The sequence below is a fragment of the Platichthys flesus genome, chromosome 4 (genome assembly GCF_949316205.1).
Source record: "Platichthys flesus chromosome 4, fPlaFle2.1, whole genome shotgun sequence".
Lineage (NCBI taxonomy): Eukaryota > Metazoa > Chordata > Actinopteri > Pleuronectiformes > Pleuronectidae > Platichthys > Platichthys flesus.
The window spans coordinates 8442656-8466798 of record NC_084948.1 but is presented as its reverse complement, the minus strand read 5'-3'; the positions used below and the strand labels follow the sequence as shown (position 1 = coordinate 8466798).

Genomic DNA, 24143 nt, shown 5'->3' with positions numbered 1-24143 from the left:
AAAAAAAAAAATTAAACATGACTTTGTCAAGCGATGTTTAAAGCTTCAGTAGGCGGACTAACTCTTGCAGCGGAAGGATAGGTGTACATCTGGCCTGCGCGGAGGGATAGAGCATAAAGAAGGAACACGGTGGTGGGTCTCAGTATTGTTTGAGACAGCATTAGAGGAGGAGCTGCCAAGCCAGAAGAGGAGATAGAGCTGTACACTCATCTCCACTCGTTATATCAGCAGCAGCTCGCAGCTTGACGTGGAAGAGACAGCTGCTCTCAGCTCCAACCTCAGCTTCGTCACAGAGGAGGAGTTTCACGTTGAGACGCGCTGAGGAAACCCTGTCTTCTGGAGGACAGAGATGTGTCTCATGGACTTGGACGTCTCGTTGAAGAAGACACACAATGAGGACTAACGCCTTCAGACAAGTGTTGACATTCGTGTTGACATTCGTGCTGCGTCCTTGTCATTAATGCTAACACTAGCATTCTGCTAACATCTTGCTATAACGCGAATATTTCGGTCAAAGCAGTTGGAATTATTCACTATTTAACAACCTGCTAACGTCATTGACCTATTATTGTTAGCATGTCCAAAGAGACTTGCTAACTAGACATGGGCTATGACCATAGCTTTATATATATCTATGGTAGTGACAGGGTATCATCAGAGTCAGTCTAGCTCGGTGTCTGCTTCACTGTTGTCACGGTCATGTCCAGCAGGCTTGGCATCATGTAGACTGTCCCTGTGAACAGCTCCGGTGAATGGTGCCACTCCGTGTTGGTGAGCGAAGCTGAATCGCAGCTTTCCCACTGGGTCAAACACTGACAGCTGGCACGGGCGAAGCTAAGCTCAGAATCGTTGCTAGTCATGCCCAAAGCCTTCTGGTCTGTGTGACAACACAAACATCCCGACCCGCTCAGAGGGCAAGTGAATGCACCATGTCCTGACTGCATCTCTTATTTATGCAATAATCCACATCAGATCTACTCGACATGAAATAACTCGCTGTGCACGAAGCAGCATCGCCAGGACCGAGCGGATCATCTGCTCCAGGACTGTTTTGTGAAGAGGAGAGGCTGTTTGCCTGTGCCCGGCATCAGCTGGACCATCGGCCCATCACGATGGAGACGGTGGGAGATTTTGAGTACAGCAGAAAAGACCTGGTCGGTCATGGAGCGTTTGCTGTGGTGTTCAAAGGACGACACAGGAAGGTAAAGCCATGTTGCCATGTTTACTTCTTTTGTTTCCATCTTCTCTTCTCGCAGGAAATACAGAGGGTGCAGGTCGGCAGCTTTCTTTGTAAATCTGGGTCATTCAGTGGCAGTGCAGAGGGCTGTTCTGCAGCACTGTATGTGGGCTGTCACCATGTTTAGGGTGGTGATATCCGCTGCCACTTTAATAACTAAAGATCTAGATGCAGTCTGATGTCAGTACGCTGAGCAGAGCCGTGACAGCGGATTTCATCTGCCTGAGGTTAGCTGTGTAAATTGTATGTGATTTGGCTCATTCATGAAACGGATGAGTCAGGCACCACTGAATGACTTGCTGACGTACTGAGGCAGGAGGGAGGATGAGGTGCAGTGTTTTTCCTTTGCCATTTTTAAAAGATACAAGCCCTCCTTATGTAAGAGCTGCACGAGGTTCATTCACACTTAAGCCATACAACCAATGACTTCATCAGTGTGTAATGCACAGACATGGAGTTAGATATATACATTTGAGTTGTGTGTTATTTTCTTTCACAGGACACTAGGATAGTTTGTTTGTGTGCGTGTGACAGACATGCAGGAGGTGACATCATGTTGCCCCAATTACTACTGGTGTGAAACAGATGGTCCTGAATTGCTCAGGGAAAGCCAACATTAGAGCATCAGCAGCTGTGTATTTGACATTATTATGTAACTATCCATACCCATATTTATTAACCACAACCAAACAAAAAGAAACTCTATAGTGTAATTACCATTTCCAAAGACCGGCTGCATCATGGCCCAGCAGTGACTACCTTGTTTATCTTATTTCCTGAACATGTATCTAAAACAAATTCTGCTGGAAGAATATAGAATTAAAAAGGACAGCAACTGCCATTTAGACTTATCAATCTCATTGATCAATTCTCAATTGATGTAATGTTGAATGTTTAAAAGTGAAAACCCAGTGCATGAAGATGCTTGTTATTTTGTTTGACCAGCAAATCATAAGCAAGAGTTATTATTATTAAACGGATATAAGCTGCTATTATGTCATGTGAAGCATGTCAATGTAAGATATGTTATACCCCCCTGACCAAATTGATACCAGTGAGATAATTTTATGGTTTAGTGATTTCTTTGCAAGTAGAAGGAAAGGATAACAATAATTGCTCAAACATCATCAAACACCATTTTTCTCTACTTGCATGTCTGATTTTCATGAGATTGAATTAGTTTTTTGGCCATTAACTATCCCAAAATAAATCAATTTCTGTTTAATTAGATTAAAATGTCCGAAGTGTCCTCTGCCAAATGACATGACATCTTCCTTTTTCAATGTCACAGTCTCTTTCTTTACAGGCTATTATGACAGTGTGGAAAGAGGAAATAGGTGTTAAGATATCAACTGATGTTAGAGAAATAACTAATAGATGTTGTGTTTATACTCCAAAGTCCCTGACATCCACACCTGTCACCCCCAGCAGTACTTGATTGGCTAGCAGGTTCACTTTCTTTCGATTGTGACCCATATTTTCTCTGGGTGTGTTTTTGCAGCTCAGTCACACTTGGCTGAACAGGTTGCCAGTGAGCTGGGGATGGATGCCACACTGTTGGCCTTGTATTACGCCAGCCTCTGGGCGGTGTGCACCCGCAGAACAAGAACATCTCTTATTAACCTAGATTCATGTGGAAAGCATGTCACTTTATTCACAGAATTCTTGCAATGGTTGTCAACTTCATTTGACTTGTGTTTTTTTCTTAAAGGCATAGAAGCAGTCTCGTACTATGCTGGATGATTGCTGTGTCCCTAGTTGGATGATGGCATGTGCAGCACATGTCCTGAGTGCCTTTCAGCTCACATGAGCTCCATAAGTCTTTTTATACCTGCTCCAGGAGCTCAACTGAAAATAGCTTCTCAGAGAAAAAATAGGTCCCTCTCCTCGAACTTAAATTTTAGCTTAAGCAGGTTGGCTTCTGCCCTATCTGTCATTCGAGTACCTTGTCATTCAGCATGTCATTCAGACCAAAAGTGTCCTGGTGTTACTGTGACAGCTCAAATTTCTTCCATCCTGTGAAGCCATCCCTTAAACATTGATGCCGACAATACATATTATATCAACATTATATCACAGCTTGCTTTTAAGTAAAAAAATATATTCATGTTTATTTATCCACTTATTTCAAATTATTTAAAAAAAGTACACTCAGTAGGGCTCAGTACTATGGTTAGAAACCAACATTACATAAATACTTCTGAATATGAGTTTTTTTAATCAATTCTTGCTAAATCACGTAGACTATAAAATTACTCATTTTATTAGATTTAGTTGGTTACACAATGCACAAAAGTGTAAAATGATAAAACTGCCTCATCAGGAAAGCCAATAAATTGGCAGAGATAACAATTTTACTTATCATTTCCCTGAACAGCCCAGAATGAGAACAGTCAACAATTCTAGTCTGATTTATTCACCATCAACTATAGTAGTTGGCTTATGACCTGGTTTAATGAGATCTGATTCCAGCTTCCTTAATGCAAGTAATAGGGCTACTTTTGTTTTGCTTCTACTGTTTTAAGCATTTTATAAACTTCTGCTTGATTGATAAGTACGTTGTAGCAGTTGTGTTTATTTACACAAAGGCCTTTTAACGCGCACAAAAAGTAAGCAGAGGTGGTATTTCACCCAGCAAATATCTCATGTTTAATCAATGTAACTATTAGTTTTTCTACTACTACTAAACAAAAACGTTAATGATTTATCATAGATTGTCATATAGCACTCCCCTTCTCTCTTTTCAAAACTTAACACTTTAATGCAGATGACTTCTAACTGACTAATGTACTTTTATCAGATAAAATCATACACCAGTAATTCTTCTTCTGCTTTTAAGTATTTGCTCTAGTAAAAGAGGTTCACAGACAAGGAGAAGCTGCTGCATCAGAGCCAAAGTAGCACTTTTTAAAAATTTGGTTGGTGGTTACAAAAATATTTGATCATACAAATGCTACATTTCTGGCAGCAAGTTCATGCTCTTCCGTTGTTGTGTATTGGGAGTCAGTTAATGTCAGACGAAACTCATGTACTGCATTTTAATCTGTTACCTTTCTGTCCTGCTCTCACTTCTACAGAAGACTGATTGGGAGGTGGCCATTAAGTGCATTAATAAAAAGAACCTTTCCAAGTCCCAGATCCTTCTTGGCAAGGAAATCAAGATCCTTAAGGTGAGCATGCTTGCCTCTCACTTATCTCCTCTGTGTTCTTACGGAATGATTTGACATTGACCTTGTTTGAGTCTGCACCTTTGACAGAGATGAGCCTTGACTTTCCTGATAGAAATATCATTGGCAGGGATCCGATTAGCGGCTGTAGCCAAATTGATGCTCATACTAATCAATTTTCTTTTTGACTGTATTTACTCAGGAGCTGCAGCATGAAAACATTGTGGCACTTTACGATGTCCAGGTAGGATTCATATCTTTTCTGCAATTAATGAAAATTTACCAAGAGCATCCCTCTTTTATTATGAACACCAGTAAACCTTATTCATGCAATTATCCATTATGACAGTCAACCAGGAGCAATACAATGTATAAGTCCTGTAGACAAGGAGCTTTAGAATATGTTCTTATCAAAGATCACAAAGATAAAAAAATGTGATCTCAGTGACTTTTATTGTGGTATGACTGTTTGTGTCAATGGTCCAGGCTGCTGCTGGTGATGTGATGGTGGGGAAATGTTGCAGCAGAATCCAATACATTTGAAGTAACGAGTGACCAAAACTTCAGACATGATAAAACAACAGAAAAAAACCAACGTGCCTCCATCCTGCTCGTGTGGTTGCATCAAAATGTCCACAAGCCCCGACATGTATATTCGACTCGAAACAAGTTCATTTACACCGTGGTCTAAGCCTAAAAATCCACCAGAAGTGGCAAAGCCAGCGGTCGTTATTTTTTCCAACGGTCCCTGGATGCACCTCATCGGAAGATATCAGTGAAAAACCAGGCTAAAAAATGTGTGTAAATGGCACCGTTTGAGTCAAATTTGAATGTTTGGGCTTGCGGACACTTGGGTGACACCACACTAGCAGTATGGAGGCATGAAATGTTTTCCTGATGTTTTATTTCATGTGAGGAAGGACTCATTGTTGACTTAAATTGTTAACAATTCGGCTGCTACAAAGTTTACTTCTGAGACTCCAGACGTGTTTTGTGGACACACCCTTTGGTAGCCTTATAAAAACATAAAGAACAATGGCGGCCTCCATGGAGACGGCACGATCCTGATGTAAATATAAAGTATTTAAATATAAAGGGCTCATTCTAGGGTAAAGAAAACAACAATTCATACAATAAAGGTGATCACAGACTTATGAAAACATCGCTAGGATTATATTTAATTTCTGGCTATTGATCCCTTTCACCTAAATCTTACACACTGAACACTTAATCAATCATGGTTTGATTGTCACAGTCTTTTCATTTCTCATTTAATTATTAACCTTTATAAATATATACTCAAAGGGCATTGAGGGAGGTCCCTATTTTAAATCCCTATTTTTAAAGTCAAGTGAGAGTAATGATGCTGACCATGCTCATCTCTCTGTGGCCACAGTTTACCATCATCTAAAGGCTACTTTCAGCAGAATAATGCTCCATGTTACAAAGTAAAAATTTAGTTTCATTATCAGGACAGTGACTTCAGTGAACTTCAGTGACCTCCCAAGTCACCAGATGTGATTCCAGTAGAATCGTTGTGATGTGGTAGAACAAGAGATTGGACAAATCTGCTGAGATGATCTGATGCACTCATGTCAACTACTCAGAGGAAATTTCCCCTTCTTGTTTAATCCACGATACGGCTGTTTGAGAGGGAAACTACCCAGTAGAAGTATGGTGTTCCTACTACCATGCAGGGTGAGTGTACAGTATGCAGACCATGAGCATTGAGTGCTGTACTTAGGCTTTTTCATTGTACAGTACAAAAGGCATTGGTCATATGTGGTCATGTGACTAGCTGCTTTGTAGTAACTGTTCAGTCAAATCTGTTATCATGAGGCATGACTTCTTAAAATAGTCTGCCATCCAAACTGTGCCTCCACAACCGAGAGGATTTAAAACTGCAATTTCAAGCATTTCTACGTCAGCCGAACAAAGCACTTTGAAGGTTCTGCCAAACTGTGACACCTGTTGAAAATATGATGTCTGACAAAGTGGATAAGAGTGCCTTATGCTCAATCTAAGCCCACACTGACTGCTGCCCATTGAAGGGACCAACATTCACATGTTATATGAGCACAACCACAGCTCAAATCCAATATGTCTTCTCACTGGGAGCTCAGCATCTAGCAGAGTTCCATTTTGAACACTAAAACACAATACTTGAGGCAGAGTACTAGTGTGTGTTTTTTAAAGCTAACTGTGTACGGCATTTATCTCTGGTCCTGGTGCTATCGTTGTAGTGCTTAAGTGATAATTTGTGGATTTTTGGACTGTTGGTGGGCATTTTGAGAGGCTTTTAGTGCATTTATCTACCAGTTTGCAGCTACATTGCTTAAACAGATGTTAATGTTTGTATTTTTGTAGGAAACAGAGACTCTTAGCTGTAGGATTCACGTTGACCTGGTAATTGTGTTTTTTACCACGTGAGCATACAAAAAGATGTCTAATGAGCTTCTTCAAATAGCTTTTCTACTTTGTCCTCCCCAAACATCCTTACCAGCAGATTGTAAAAATCCTGATTTTAATATTATATTCTATTTCATTCTAATATCCAGAATTGGCTGTAAAAGTCCCACATTTGATTGCACTTCCACATAGAGATACAAAGGGAGACATGGGAAGTTGAAGTGATGATGAAGCACTTCCCACATGGTGGTGGTACTTCCTGTGTATGCACAAGCTTCCCTAGGGCCCTTCTGATCTGTCCATCCACCCCTCCACTTCTCCCCCCATGTCTACATCCCCTCACCAGTCCTGCAGATGTAATAAAGAGCATTAAGTCAGTGACCACACTTAATGAAACGTAGAGAATGAATGGGGTTTTAAGAACTGGTTGTTTCTTGGTTAGGTGCTTTTGGGGAAAAAATAAGTTTTTGTATGTCATTGGAGATAGTACCAGAATGCAAATGTAGTGAGAATGTAAGGGCCAAAACAATAATCCGTGCTCAGTTCAAAGGTAGTGAAATCCACCTGGAAGGTCATCCGATACCAGTTTCAGTCTAAGTTGGTCATTGTGTCAAATTAGACAATTACATTGCTCCATAAATTGCTGCTGTAACTTGGCCAAGACATGTGACAGACTTATGGGTCCGAAGCAATGTTTATGATACTGGCCAGCTTGTTTCTTGATGAGACCCAAAAAAGACAGGGTGACATTTTCTCAGTTTCTAACTCCCAGCTAGTAGCATAAGTTGAACCATGTCATCATTCTTCTCTCACTTTGCAGTGTCTACTGTTGTGAACATTATAGAGACCTCTGCACCTATTGGTAAAGGTCAATAGTGGAAGTTATCATGCTAAAAACGATCACTTGTCATGTCTGGTCCCCATTTTGAATTCCCTGTTGGATCGGCCTTTTATTGGATTTTTTTAAACCCGGCATAATGCTCAGTAATTAACCCATCATGTCTTGTTATTTTGTTAATGTATTCACAACAACCTTAAAGCATGTATAAGATTCTTGAGGGATTTGTGAAACCAGCAAAGACTAACTGTTCTGCTACCTTTGGGCTGACCCAGGCTAGCAGTTTCCCCCTGTCTTTATGCTAAGCTAAGCTATCCATTCTTTTGGATTGGGATAAAATAATAGTGGCTGATTGTAAGAAAACTACTGTTGGTATTTTAATGTCTTGACTTTTTCTTCAATTTGTCTCAGGCATGATTGTTAGAAATTCATATCAGGGGGCACAATACCGTAAATGAAATCAATAGTTCACTCAGCCACTGTAATTGCTCGTCACCCAACCTCAAACCACGGAGAAATAATGACAAATGATGAGATATTGCTGCTATCTTTGCTTTAATGCATTTTCAGTCCTTCAAAGCTCACTTTGTCAGTTTAGTGTATGATTTGAGTTAGTTCATCCATTCTCTTTGTGCCCTTATTTTGTTTTCCTGCTTACTGTCATCTCTGCCTCTGTTGTCTGTAACATTCACTGAGCTGGTCTAGTGCAGCTTTAGCCACAGAATATTCCTGCCCCTTGTGTCCCTCCCCTGTATTGATCTGTCTGTTGATAGCCAGTGTAATGGTGTCCATTTCCTCTTCAAAAGACCTTTGATTATTGCATCCCTATTGCAGTCCAACTTGGATCTGCCAGTTTTCTTTCCCCATTTTTCATTGTTTCCATTCCTTATTCAAGTTTTATGTCTTTTTTGTAATTTCCCCATTTTGCCTTTTGTCAACATGACTTCCTTCATCTGCCTCATCAGCAGTTGTTGTAGTTGTTGTAATCATGTGCCATATGACTGGGTTTATCCAACAGAACAGGAAATGTATCCCAAGTTGGTTGGTGCAAAAGTATAAAAGCCTATGTTTATCAGAATTAGCAGAGATCTCTACGTGTTACTGTCATTTTGAATTCTCAGAGCTGCTTGCACATGCCAGTAGTAGCTAGCAGGATTCCAGTAGAGGAATTTGATAGATGGCAAAGTTCAACCCAAATACCCAATTAATTTGCACTGTAGGGTTATAACAGTAAAACTTCAAATTATTTAAAGATGTGACAAAGATATTTTAGTCATATCAAAGAGATTTTGTTCCTGTGGTTGTTGAATCAAATTATTTAGATTTGGTCTTTGAATAGTTTGTGACCTCTAATTAATTGTATTGTACTGTTTACAACCCGTAAAGCTAAAACCGAATCATATATTGAAATTTCTTCTGTGAGCTCCCTCAAGCTCACACCACAGCTGACTGTTTCTGGTCACGCTGCTCTGTGTGCATAGTGGCACTATATTCTCTAGGCTGCATTGTGACAGTGTGGACCTTTTGTATGTTTGACATACACCATACTACCTCAGCACTTCTTGTATTCTTTGCTCAATGCACAAAAGAGTCAGTTCTTTCTCAAGCCTTTTTACCTCTTCAGATTTTCCGTGTATAACTGACTTCAACATAGTCGAATATGGTTAAGATATAAAGAATATTTTTCTGTATTAATATAGTACGTGCCGCCATGACAGATTGCAGGTCCTTATTCACTGTAGTTTGTTGGAGCTCTGCTCATTTGCTTCTTTTAATGACAGTCTTAAGCGCACAGCTGAGCACATCAGGTCCTCCATCATTGAGCTGTTAAACAAGCTGTGGCCGCTGTGTAGATGGGTCTAATTATAAGATTTCCTATATGTCAGAGCCCCCTGACTCTCTCTATCCTCCCTCCCCTCACCACTGGCAGTGCAGATAATTGTGTTTTTTTTTAAAACTTAATTAAGATTTTCATTTGATCTGGGAATGAAGATTATTCAATGTCAAATCCTTCAAAATGTCCCTTAAAATCATTAGGTCACCCTCCATTTGTCTTGAGGACACTGTTGCAATATATAAGTCTGTAAAATCACAGTCTCCGTTGTACTGGATACAATATCTATAAGTAGTGATATTCAGAATTTGTAGTTGGTTAGTTCCTTTACCTGCATATATATTATCCACGTGGATTGCTTATTTGCTCTTCTACCGATATAAACTGAACTATATATAGTTGGAGATTGGTGTTGGTGTAAAAGGTAAACAGGAGAATAGGGAGGTGGAGTCTGTTTATGAAGTGTTTGAGTGAAATTGCTCTTATGGAACATTGTGTTCTTGCCAGAGGGGCCCCCAGCCTGGTGTGTGTTTTTGTGTCCTAATTACTCAAGGTATTGAGGCAGAGCTGACACGGGGAGGGCTGAAAGAAAAAAGTGGCAGTTCTTATTCTTGGATACTTTCAAGGAGGATTTTTGGAGCTCTTTGAGTTTTCCTAGAAAACTTGTAGTATGCACCTCCCTGGCGTCTGTCCAACATTCCTTTACAGAGATTTGCTTTCCATGTATTTAACAGGCTGTGACACAAAATCAGATGGACTTTTACTGCTCACTTAAGAACAGTCACACACTCGTGCCTTTTTTACACTGAAATTGCTTGTCTACCAGTTTGTCGTTCTTTTCAGAATGGTGTTGAGTGGCTAGCTAATGTACAGAATGATTAACATTGCTCTCCTCATTCGTGGGTTATGAATGTGGCCTCATCAGCATATCTGTCTCAGTAATGTCAGAACAAAAAACAAACAATCCTGACCTTTTGTCCTCAGTACATAACAAGTGTTTTCTTGTTGCCGGAACTAACACGGTCATCTGACATTGTGTGCTGTTGCTACGACAAAGTGCAGAATACTCAGGATTATGCTGGCCACTTGCGTGACAAAAGCACGTCAGCTCTTCACAAATGCTTAACCCCCCCCTCTCTTGCAAACACACAAGCATGCACACACACACACACATAGTCTCCTCAGCTCCTCCACCTTCATTAGTTTGACCACATCCCATCCCCCATGTTGTTACATAACGTTTAACTCCTGGTGCTGAAGTGTGACGCAATATCTGAATGAATAACCAGAAGCACTGTTGTTGTTTTTTAGCTCACAGTGACTCTTGGTAGTTCTGAGTATTTTTTTTATGGTTTTGTTTTTGTGCCACATATTTTTCGGTGCCTGTGTATTGTGTTGCCAGTTTTCACATCTCGGGAAAAAAAATATCCTCTCAGCCTTCTATGTAGCCTACAGATTTGGTTGCTTGCAAAACAGCTTCTTAACGTTACATGAGTGTGACAAGGTTATGATGCCAGGGAAGTTATTTATATCATAGTTCTTTTGGTATATTTGTGGACGGAAGGAAGGGAATGTTTTTGGAGCCCAGCCCTTATCTGGCAGCAACCCATCAATATCCAAAATCCAGCAGTTTTTATACCAGATGTGGCCAATGTTTGACAGTGTTCTCTAGAAAGCATTTGTTCTTGCAATCACTTTGATCACTTGTCAAATTCATTACTGCCACTCTCTCAAAGCCATCACAAGCATAGGCATCCCTATGTGCCTCTGTCACCACCTGCCTCTTTAAATTCATCTAGGTCCTTGGCTATTAGGCAACAAACCAAACTGAGGAAACTGCAGACGCCAGATAGTTGTTAAAGGGCCAAAACACACTGGATAAAATGTTCCTCCAAGCAGCAGATCTTCTTAGAATTACCCTCAGTTTCTGCTGTTTGTTGACTTACATTTTTTCTCTGACACTCGCACACGTGTTTGTGTTAAAAAAGCATTTTTGAGCAGTCATTTATTTCTGTGTGTGTGTTCATGTGTGTGATGGGGCAGAGGTCTCCCTGGCCTCATGGTGACTCTGCTCCCATCCCCCCTCTGTTCCAGACTGCAGAATACATCCTCATTATGTAATCCCTCCCCTCTATACACATGCATATTCTCAGGCACATACAGTCAGAATGGCTACTGGTGGCCCATCCCCCACAACCACCTGCCCCTAATTGAAAAAACACAGTGTGTCCTTTCACAAATGTTACACAGAACCGACTGAAATTACTTTGACTATGTCCACACTACTACTTTTTCATTTTAAAATCGATCGTTATTTTTTTTAGCCCCTTACCCTCAACTTAACCATCACAACTAAATGCCTAACCCTAAACCTAATTTTAACCCTAAAACCAAGCTTTCACCCTCAAACAACCCTCTGAACTGGTGAAGACCACCAAAATGCCCTGAACCAAAATTGATACTATACCCCTACTAAACCCTACCCATAGAAAGACAAGCACACACACACACACACTCCTGCAGACAGGAGATAAATTCTTCCTGAAGATTATGACGCAATGCTTTTTCTTTTTACTTCATGTTGAAGTGACGCCTGGTTTATCCAGGAACATAAACATGAATTCAGCAGGTTTTAATGATCAGTTTTACGTGTGAGTGATTAAGAAAAGGACAGAAAAACAGAATCACTTGAGAAACAACAGGCAACTTCACAACAGATTTCAGTAAATCTTTTAGCAACGGACACAATCTTCATAATCAAATTTACAACTTTTCATCGTAAAAGTCTGCTTAGTATAAAGCAGTGCAACTACAAAAAAACTTTGTGCTGTTACTTTGAAGACAAATTCAAAACATGAGAAGATTCTGTTAATGTTGTTGCCATTACAGTGACCTGTCTATGTTCGATATGGTGATGAAAAAAAACCAAATGATCTGACCGCGATTTTGACGTTAAATCACATTGTTTTGTTTCTATTTGGTTTTTGCACCAGTTGCTTGAAACGTCATCAACACTTAGTGGTTGTGAATTCTCCCGACACTGATTCACTGTGTTCACACATGGACTCGAGTGGACTATTCAAGCTGGCAGGGGAAAGTCTGTTCAATGTCCAAATGATGGGGACATTGTGCTCATACGCATAGCGCCGGTGGTTAAAATCTAGATAAGTTCAGGGTTACAGTGCATTATAGGATTGGATAAGACTTGAGCTACTTACCAACCAAACAAACAAGCGCTTTAGCACAGGGTCTGACGTCAGTTGACTTGCATAGTGGCACTGTGTCGGAACTAGTGGTCACATCGTGTTTGAAGTGAGCTGAAGACTGTGAGAAATACTGGATTGCCTTATGTCTATTCCTAAGAACAGAATTAAATTCTTCTGTCAGTGATTCATTGCTTTCGATTCCATAAACATGCAGACAACTTAATTCTGTGAGAGTGATCAAACGAAGCAGTATTTGGATTTTGGAGGAATTCACTAAAATCACTAAAAATTATCATTAAACATTTGAACCCAACACTATACCCTCTAAAAGGAGCAAGCAACAACTTCATAGCGCATATAAATAATTTGTCTTCGCTTGATGCCTAACTACTACAATACTAGTGAAGTTTTATTTGCTGCAAGTTTGGTCATTTACCAAATCTCCATTGGGTCTGTGAGGGAAAAACTCCATATGTTTACATTACAAAAAATTACATTTATGACATTTTTGACTTGTAATCTGACTTCCTGTCAATAAGCTTGCTTACCCCCCCCCCTCTCTTGCAAACACACAAGCATGCACACCCACACACACATAGTCTCCTCAGCTCCTCCACCTTCATTGCTTTGACCACATCCCATCCCCCTTGTTTTAAATATATTTTAACAGTCTAATTGATAGTGGAAATTAACTTTTTGTTCCTGATTTCAGTCACAATGTCTCAGTACCTAGAACTAAATGGTTAAAATATTGGTGAAAGTTTGTTAGTTTCCTACAGAATTAAAGAAGCATTGTAAGATTTCTTACTGTAACAACGGGCATGTACAAAATGGGTGTTAAAGAACCTTTCGTGTCAAAATAAATTTCTGATAACAGTTAGTCAACTAAACTCCGTTGGGATTAATTACTAAGCCATTTTCCACCATTTGTACTCATGGAATGTAAGTGCAGTACATACAGATCCTTGAAAACAACATGCAAATAAAACTCTTAAAATTGAAAATGTTCAGAAAAATCCCTGGGGGTCATAAATAGAAGTTCTGGTGTTGTGTACATTGGATTTTATCCAGTGGCAGTTTTTTTCTTTGTGGTGAAGCAACAGCTGCTCCATGATAAATGGCTTCTGTAACTGATTCTGTGTCTCTTCTGTTCCAGGAAACACCCAACTCAGTTTTTCTCGTCATGGAGGTAAGTTTAGAAACGTGACTCTGTGGATGTTTTTCTGATCAGAAGTCATATCCAATTCACAGCAAATACAATTAGTTACTTCACTATGTTTTCTTCACTAAAAGTAACTCAAGGGTGACATCTATTATTATGCAGTACATGGGCCCATTAACACTACATAGCTCTCTAAAAACTCATTACAGGGCAGTGGTTTACCCCCAATAATAGTTGTCTTCCCCATTTGACAGGCTGCACTGATCTTACCCTCCACTGCTCACAATCTCTTTCACATTTTGTCCAAATTTCCTCTTTTATCTTGTTGAGAGCCTCACCCTCTGCATTTTTCCCAGCTCTCTCAACTAGTTTGGCCCCACACTCAGCTGGCTGCAGGCTTAGAATACAAACCTCAAGTTACTCACTAAAAATACACGCCCTGTTTTCTAAGAATCATGTTGCTAGAAAGCCTAAGTTTTGACAGCTCCACAGCATACTCTGTTTATAATCCTTCACAATCTTATAGTTTTGGATCAACTGTTAAATTACTGGTATTGTTTATTTGAGGATATTTACAATAAATAATATTTTGTGAGGATACTGTCACTAAACTTTGAAGCATGAACCTCAGTCTGGTTTCATCAGTGCTGATGCTGGTTTTCCTTAGCTGAAAAAAAACCCTGTCTTACTGAAACACAGGTGGAAGAATAGGATGTAAGTAGATGAGTGCACTAAGCCAGCTGGAATCCCAATGACAATAATACTATGCCCTTTAAAGACTCAGTCTGATGGGGGAAAACAGAACTCATCGGTTGCAACAACATTTTAAGTGAAGGAAGATGTTTGTCTTGGAAGCCTAAGCGCAGCCTTCTGCCAACGTACAGTAGCAGACAGTTTGAATTGGACTCAAATATCACAGATAAACTGCAGGCGGGCTTAACAGTGATGCATACCTCTGGGGTTTGACACTATCTTCAAATCCTGATACCATGTAAGTGTGTGGGGCCATTATTGAGTTTTTCAGGTGAATGTGAAGTCGCTTAGTGTCTTAAACACATAGCACCATCTGCATCATCATTATCAAAGCATTAGATGAGGCCATGTCTTTTGGAAGGATGCTGTTCAATCAATAGTTTGTGAACCAGTACAGTCGAGACTTCTAGACCACCCAATTCTTTTTCTTTTTGCTTTAAAATGACACCTGTCTGTACCTGACGATCGCCTCAGAGGCAAGAACAGCAGATTTAGAATCGTAAAGTCTCACTTGTCTGTCCTTATCCCCACAGCACTTCAGATTTTCTTAACCACAACAACATCATCTGTCTGTTTTGTCCCTCTTGAGAAGTAACTGCACTTAGGCAGAGGTTGTCAGCACAGATAAGGCAACAGCCGTTCAGCGGATTAATTGATGAGGCTGCTATTATCTGGGCTTGGAACAAACACTTGTGCACATCCACACACTGAAACAGATACACACCCATGATAACTAACTGTACTTCTGAGCATGACATTGTTAAACCTTGTTTTAATTGTTGCTGTTAGTGATTATTTGTCTCCCCACACAGTACTGTAATGGAGGTGATCTTGCTGACTATCTGCAAGGTAAGCATCTCACTAATCTGTCTGACACACATACACACACACACACAGATTATTGTTCATCAAAACAAAGTTACTAATGCTGCAGATGAGGAAAATCCACAAGACTATGATTGTTGTGAATGCAGGGTTAAGAAAATGTGCATGTGGTTCACTTATCTATGTGTGACGGAAAGCTTGTGGAATATTGTAAGTAGGTATTATGTTGGAATGTTAGACAGCATGATTGTCTGTGTGTGTTTGTGTTTGTGAGCATATGTGGGAGAGAGGCTGAGTGTTTATATGTGTCTCCATTAAAATTTCTATGTGGGGGATGCGAGTGTGTGTGTGGGAACCACTGCAGCTTTGTACAATGACTTCCTTCTGTAGCTCAGAGCCTGATAGCACACTGTTTATCATTGTGATAGTTTATAAAAAAGGTCAACAGCTACATAATGGACATGTAATGGGAAGAGATGTTTGAATGTAGGGTTGAAACGTTGTTTCTGAGGGACTTTTTTATTTGATAAAGCTTCTTGACCTGATAGCCCTCAATAAAGTTGTCTGGGGAAAGTGTCTCCCTTGCAGGACTGTTATAAACATGATAATTTCATTCGGACCAGATTAAATGATTCTCTGGTGTACCTGTCGATCACTAACCTGCCTGTAATAGAGAAGCCGGCTTGTAGCAGTATTCAGGTAGTCTTCATGTGTTTTGGGAATGGCAAGAGAGTCGATTGGAAATGGGATGGGATGTATTGGTTGCAGTGTTTCAAAGTGTTGCCTGCTTACCAATCCTAGGTTTAACAGGATCAGAATCCCCCCCACAAAGTAAAAATTAAGAACATAAATCAATCCAGATGCATACACACAGTGTCCTTCACTAATGAAGCAGTCCTCCTCTCAGCCTTGTAAGGGAAATGAGAATATATTTATACATAGATTTAAATAAATGCTGTCATGTAGCATTCTAAGACTAGTGAAACACCATGTGAGAAAAAGACAAAAACACTCCCAGTCATAGCTATCATTACAATACAGTTTCTACGACTGGTTTTTCATTACCACTGAGGTATCTTTGTTGTCAGTGATGTCATGGGGGAAGGATGATCTCTCTTACAGTAAGGGTCTAACGTTGCAAGAAAGAAAACCAGAATGTCGAGTTTGGCGTTTCAGACAGCTGTTGAATAGATGTCTCTGGTAGTTTTGAGTGAAAGACATTCACCACAACTTTTCTCCTCGAATGCTTGTAAGTGAACCTCGCTGAGAGACATAATGAAAGTCACTGTGATCATAAGACACTGTTCCAAAGCAAATTTTGCCTCATAGATTATGCACTTAATCATGCCCTGTTAATGATGCATTCCATCATTGTTAAATTTATTTAAATTTATAATTCAGTTTTAAGGTTTGTTTTTGACTTTGGAAATAGATGTTTGATGCAAAAATCTTAACTGAAGGTTTTCAAGATGTCTTCCAAAGATTTTAACTGCAATATCTCTTGTGGGGATTTGGATGAAATTTCAGACCGTGGTTCACCTGTTGGAAGCTCAAATCCCTTCAACTTAGTGGCAGTTTGCAAATACACCACCAAGGCTCCAGACAATTCAGTCGCATTTTGCGACATTTTATAACAAGTCGCACCATGGCGACTTGCAAATAAGCCCCCTGTTTTTTTTTTAAAATCATCAATATATGGGCACTGTCAACCCGAGACATGGTCAGTGCGAAAGTGAGTTTATGTTAACAGAGGCAGATTATATTATATATATATTATTTTTTTGGGGGGGTTGTGAAGAAATGAAAGTCCATTGCTCTTTGAAAGGGTGAGTTTGCAGGATTATGCTCTAATATTATAATTTTTGAGAGGTATGACAATGTCATCGTCATCCATCAGAATGTGTTATGATGACAGGCCCACCTTAATATTTTCAATAATGCACCAAGTTAAAGGTTTCCTTGAACATTTTACAGCTTTAGTTCTCAGAGAATCTCTTTCATATCCAAGCAAAAATGATATTGTAGACTGAAATATCCCTAACTGAATCGATATTGAATCGAATCGAGACCTTGTGACTCGTTATAAAATCGATTCGAGAAAGTCAGTGGCGATACCCAGCCCTAATTGGCATTCATTTAAAGTAAAAGTGAAGAATAGCCAATTTCAGAATAATATATGCACAGAAGAGGATTAGATCCGATGTCAGAGGGTTCCTGCATGTGGACACAGTGGAGGACCTGATTAGAATAAATCTTGAGGGAACTAGCTCGGTGGAGGTTGATGCTAAGAAGACTGTACATTTGAGGTACAGACGGGGCAAGGGAGCTAGAAGGCTTCAGAGGTGCCAATAACGGTCCTCAGGGGGATGTGCTCTAAAGGGAGGGGAAGGAGAGGCATTCTGTAAGAGGCGGATCTTGTTTTGTTGTGGTTGCTTTTTGTAAATTTCTATTACAAAAACATTAATCACTGAAACCGTTTAGATGGGAAAGAATGTATTGTGTGTCATTTTAAGTGATACACCCAAATTGTGCGCATTTGCCCCTAACATTTTTATTAAGGACCACCGGTGCTACTAGTGGAATATGTAAGACTGGAGCTCTGACCTCTTAGATAACCCCAGGGGGTTAAAAGCACAGATTGTGTAGCTGGAACTGCTCACTCTTATCACTGCACTTTTGCATAATGTCCCATATGTCCACTTGTGCAGTTTGCAGAGTGGGTCATGGTCAGAGCCATCAGAAGAAGAGTAGTCTAGCAGCCTCTGCTTGAGTGACACTGATGGTTGTGAGATAAAACCACAGAGTATTAGTGTTCAGACTGTTACAGAGCTCTGTACCCTAAAGCTCCTTGTGGCAAACTTGTAAATCCCTGAGACAGTGGGCTTATCAGTGGGGGGCTTCTGATCACCATAATTCACAATATAAAAGGATCTTCATTGTGTAGGGTTCTACTACTTGTTACATAACCTTTCCATGTCAGAAGTTGGTCCACTGTGGTGGGCAGAGAGGACCTAACCCTTCAAATCCTAGATTAATCTTGGTAAGTTTACTGGTTTGATCGATGCACACACTGCAATCACAATGGCTTAACAGAGAAAAGGGAGAGAGTTAGATTTAGAAAGGGGGAGAGAGAGGAATCCTCTTAGTTTCACATCAGATTAGACTTATTTCACTACCACTACGGAATAGGACCTTCACTGCCTCAATTTACACTATCAACTCAGGATTATTTCTATAATATACTAATTATAGGATTTAATCAAGTGAGCCTAATTAGTACTTTCTGTGCAACAACAGATTCCGTTCTTTCTAATGTAGAAGTAATGAAGGAGCAGCCCTACTACAAAAACATGTCCTCTAGCCAACACATGTTTTTATTGTACTGAAATCTTTCTCTTGCCTAACATAAAGGCAAAGTGCTGTGCTTTATATATAGCTGGAAGCAACTGAATGAGATCAATAAGAAAACCTTTAAAAGCTTACCAAGGGATATGAGTAAGCAATAAAGGCAGAAGGTTTCTCATTATTGAGAGGAAACATAGAAGAGATCTCAACCTGTTGCATCAACTACAGCAAATGTGAACCGATTGACAATCCTGCATGACTTTTTATCTCCCCTTTTCTTTAGCTAAGGGGACCCTGAGAGAAGAAACACTGAGGGTTTTCCTGCAGCAGATTTCTGCTGCCATGCGCATCCTCAAAAACAAAGGAATCATCCACCGTGACCTGAAACCACAGAACATCCTGCTGTCGTACATTGGCCGCAAGAAATCCACCATCAGCGGCATTCGCATCAAAATAGGTAACAGAGTCAGATAGAAACAATCCTTATAGACTTGTTGTGCACATTGACAAGAATTTGTCAGAACTTTATGGTAGCTACTCTCTGTAAGTGCTTGATAATCTTTTTGTAACAATCATAATCAAATACCTTAGAGTTATAAATTCTAGATTTAATATGCTTATGTATTGAGTGTTTTAACAACTAGAATAAAGTATATTTCCAACCTTTCAATTGCTGACCAAAATAAAAAGTGTGCGGTGCATCTATTGATTCCAGATCTATAATTATCATTTTTTTAAAATTCTTAAGCAGCTTCCTAAAAGTCATGAAGTCTGCAAATGGCCTGAAATGTTTTTGGTCAACAGATTCTACTGTTGACCAAAAACATTTCAGGCCATTTGCAATTATAAGGGCCATGGAAGAGAGCATATTATTGGCTGAACATTTTTGTGTTCATTACCCTGACCATCAGACATATAGCTCTCTAGAGTCCAACCATGCTGTTTTTTGTGAGTTGTAATCGGATCATTTACTAACTGTTTTCTTTCATATGTCTGTCCTGCAGCTGACTTTGGCTTTGCACGGTACCTCCAGAGCAACATGATGGCTGCCACTCTTTGTGGGTCACCCATGTACATGGTCAGTGTTATACTGTATGTGTTGTGTGTGTCTAGAATTGCTGTTGAGGTCAGGCCTTTCAGCTTCCACAGCAGTATGTTACATAACTCCTAATTACTGTGGAGCTTAACTTGTGACCTCCTCACCCTCAGGCCCCAGAAGTTATCATGTCCCAGAACTATGATGCCAAGGCTGACCTCTGGAGCATAGGGACAGTCATCTACCAGTGTCTGGTTGGCAAGCCACCATTCCAGGTCCATACTGTTTACAACAAAGTTTAAGTGACAAATGTGTTTGTAAATGTGTGTGTCTGTGCATCTAATATCTATGTTAATCTGTTCAGGCCAATAGTCCCCAAGACCTGAGGATGTTCTACGAGAAGAACAAGAGTCTACAACCTATGTAAGTAACAGAAGCTGTTGATAAAATATCTCTGCTTGCATCTATTTTAGTATTTGTTGTGGTGTCTTGGCCATTTGATCCTCCACGTTTGTCCTAATGGAATTATCTCAACATTTATTTGATGGGTTGTTATAAAATCGTATACAGACACCGACAAGTCCCAGAAAATGAAGCCTACTGATGATCCTTTAAATGTTCCTCTTGTCCCACCGGCATGTTGACATGTTGTCAGCACATATACATTTCCCCCAGGCATCCAAAGACTTTATCAGATCCATCTGGCACAGTCTGACATGCGTTGAACTTGTGAGATTGTTGTTTTTCCAGGAATCCAAAAAGACACTAATATACCCATGCTCTCTTTACCTAGCATCCCGAGAGAGACTTCCCCACAACTTGGCGATCTTCTTCTTGGGTTACTGCAGAGGAATCAGAAAGAAAGGATGGACTTTGGTGAGTGCTGACATACGAGTATTGTCCTTAAATATTACATGCTACATGCATTGTTGGTTTCAATACTTTTTGTCCTGATCTTGTAACCCCTCCCTCTACAGATACATTTTTCAACCATCCTTTCTTGGAGCCATCACCCACCATTAAAAAATGTAAGCACAGAGGTGTTCCTGAGAATCACAACATACTGTTCAACATGTTTTCATATTCCAGCCTGAAAACACCATTAACTGTGTATCTATTTGCCCCAGCATGTCCAGTGCCGGTCCCCAGCGCCACCAATACCGTTACGGATTGTTCCTTTGGCAGCTCTCCAAGCATTCGTTACAACTCTCCTCCTGTGAGTCTGATATTACTTTATATTAGAAATCCTCATTCAGAGGGGATTATACCTTCTATGCTTGTTTGCTACAAACAGTGCTGAAAGATTAAACACCCAAAAGGGGAAAACAGACAGAGCTGTCTTAAATTTCTAAGATATCTAAGAATCATTGATCAAAAAATCTAATCCTTTGAAAAACTTACCTTCACCACCAAGTTTACACATGCATGATTCTGAGCATAATGTGTTCCCAAGAATAAAGAGCCACAGCTCATTATCACAATGTCTAAGCACATTGGCACATCTATCTCACAGCAGCAGTGGGAATGCAGGTCCAGTCACTTTCTCAGGATGGCAGTGTTCACTGTAACTATATGATTACATTAGTTTGACAGTCAGCACTGCCTTGCCTGGAAGTCATGTAATTTCATAATTCAGGAGCTGCACTAAAACATTGTCCTCTCTCATGCTCCCCCCTCCCCTCTCTCTGTCTCTCTGTCTCTGTCTCCGTCTCTGGAAACAGTCTCTCCCAGACATGCAGACTCTTGCAGAAGATGGTCTTTCATCCCCTCCGCTTGGTCCTCCCAACTTCCTGCAGCTGTCCAAAGAGTCTGCAGGAAGCACCAGCAGCAAGAACTCGTCCTGTGACACTGACGACTTTGTCTTAGTGCCTCACATCTCCACTGACAGCTGTAAGTTCTATCAGACGTATTGTACAGACACATGCTGTGCCTACACCTGTATTTCCGCTAAATACACTTATGTGTTAATCACAACATTATTGTAAAGGGATTTCCTGCTTTGTTTATATCGGTCGATATTGATTCATATCACAATATCGGTTAAACCACTATTGCTGTAAAGTTTGAAGAATTTCATAGACCTGGAATTCTCTTCTCTGCAGTAGATTTAGAACCTTAAAAAATAACTATAAAGATCTCTATTCATGTCAACCATACCTATTCATCATGTTGTAATATATTAACAAATATGGACAAATTGATGAATGCTGGTTCACATACTAAACAGTACAAACAGCATCAACAACCTGTAAGTTGTGTCACAAAAGTAAACACATTAATTTACAATATATGAACACATGGACATGCATGAACATCTGTTCTGTACAAGCATGCAGATGTCTTGAAACATTCCACATCTACAATACAGTCTGATCGAAGTCTCATTCAGTACCTGCCAGTGACACACAGACAGCACATGTCACTTAATCCACAGCCAGTAAATTAGACAGCTGCTAAGCATTTCAGGTTGTAATTGTAGACTGCAGTCCGCAAAGAGAAGGCACGCACACTTACCCTCTTGACTGGAAAAATGAATCCTCGTGATCTGCACCTGCTGCAACACACAGACATGCACACACACTTGCTTGTCCTCCGCTCACACAATGAACTAAGTGCAAAGCTTTGTGGGTGTTGGCTGGTATTTCAAGTGACATGTAATCAGCTAATACTGTAACTGATGATGGTACATCATCATTTATTAGTTATTAGCAAAGCTTTTTACACCAATCACATTCCATTCTTTTCTTTACTTCTGTAGATGACCATCCAATGGGAGCTTGTCGTCGGCCGTCCAGCGAGTTCCTCATGTGTGCAGGGTGAGTACTATGCCACATTTGGAATCAAGTTTATATTTTTAGTTTTGAAAATCAATCTCAGAATGTTTTTTCAATTAGCTGAAATAATAATGAGCCAGTGCTCAAAGCTATAAAGAAAATAAATTAAGGAGCCCTGACACAGAATTTGTAAGCACAAAAACTGATGCACATACACAAGAATAAATAGGGTTAATGGAATAAAATAACTTTCTTGGTCGTTTTCATCGTGAGACATGGTGAAGAGTAATAGCAGAATAACAACTAGCATTTATCTTTCTATAGGTAACACAATCCCACTACCATCATTTGTAAGCTCAGTAATTAACATATTATTTAATGTTTCTGTTAGTTTTTCTGAAAAGGATGTGGTTTTATGAGGCTATGACAGGTTAGATGCTAGATCAGTTGAAGCAGGTCAGTCTATAGAGTCACAGGAAAGATTGTGTTGGTGATAAATATCCTCTGTGCTTCATCTGCCTCCATGGTGGTCACATGTCTCTGGTACTGTTATTTTGGAGGCTGAACAATTTGGCAGCCCCATCTCGGAAGGGTTCACCAGAGTCAGAGTAAATATACACTGTCTATGCTCTTGGAAGTGTGACATGGTGCTACAAGGGACACACTGCTTTGACTTTATTTGTGTTTGGTCATGTCAATGATACTTCCAATGTATCTTACTGTTACTATTTCTGTCTGTCAGACTACCAGTAAAATAGCATGATTAGTGAGTTATGAATCAGAGTAGGCCAAACAACAGGGTGGTGCTGTGATAAATAAAGCACGCGACTCACCAAGGGCTGTGGGATAAGAATAACTTCACACAGTTGCCAAAATTCATCTGCAGTAACAAATTGTGACTGTTATTAGGTGCCTAAACTGTGTTGTCTTGGTTAGCTCACAGGTCCAGCAACCACAGTGAGAAGATTTATAAACTGTGACAGTACATTTCAATATTCAACCTTTGTTTCTGAATTGGTTTTAAATTAAGCTTTAGGTCTAATGTAAAAAGTAGAAAAATGCATATATTACGACATAGGCAATTCCGCTCTTGGAAAGTCCTGCTGTCTGTTACTTCTTTGTTATTCTCTTTTCTTTGTTTAGGAAATATAAAGCTGGCATTATTCCCAATGTTCCTTCTGCATTGCCAACAACACTACCAAGTGTTGTTCAGTTTGTCCAAAATCCTATTGGCTATTACTGAAGATCCAAATCTCTGGTTTTGCATTCTTCACAAATATAGTTTCAGTTCTAATAAAGTCTCAGTAATCTACTCTCCAGCAATTGAATTAGTGCTGTAGAATGCCGGAAGGTGTCTGTAGGATTGAATCAAAAATAAAATACAATGTGTCTGTTCATGGTATCGTAAAAACAATAAAGCTCTATTGTGCAGTGGAATATGATATGGAAGGCACTGATTATACCCACGATGCTCTTTGTTAGTGGAATACATTAATAATTTTTGTCTTTTCATGGGATTTGTTGACAGTTGGAAAAACGTTAAATGTCACCAGCCTT

General features: G+C 39.8%; 1 protein-coding gene across 3 annotated transcripts in view; it reads left to right on the top strand.

The window, feature by feature from the left end:
- Positions 1–133: 133 nt before the first annotated feature.
- Positions 134–24143, top strand: part of ulk2 (unc-51 like autophagy activating kinase 2) — a 35574-nt gene continuing 11564 nt past the window's right edge. For 2 of the 3 annotated variants that reach the window (XM_062385435.1, XM_062385434.1), the window contains exons 1-14: positions 135–1202; positions 4315–4407; positions 4607–4648; positions 13848–13880; positions 15419–15455; positions 19060–19233; positions 19781–19854; positions 19986–20087; positions 20177–20235; positions 20606–20688; positions 20790–20840; positions 20940–21028; positions 21534–21702; positions 22571–22628. In XM_062385435.1, coding sequence (XP_062241419.1) covers positions 1113–1202; positions 4315–4407; positions 4607–4648; positions 13848–13880; positions 15419–15455; positions 19060–19233; positions 19781–19854; positions 19986–20087; positions 20177–20235; positions 20606–20688; positions 20790–20840; positions 20940–21028; positions 21534–21702; positions 22571–22628 — 1154 coding nt within the window. In that variant the 5' untranslated portion in view covers positions 135–1112. Of the gene's footprint in view, positions 1203–4314; positions 4408–4606; positions 4649–13847; positions 13881–15418; positions 15456–19059; positions 19234–19780; positions 19855–19985; positions 20088–20176; positions 20236–20605; positions 20689–20789; positions 20841–20939; positions 21029–21533; positions 21703–22570; positions 22629–24143 lie in introns of all 3 variants that reach the window. The other variant, XM_062385436.1, reaches the window with a different exon arrangement.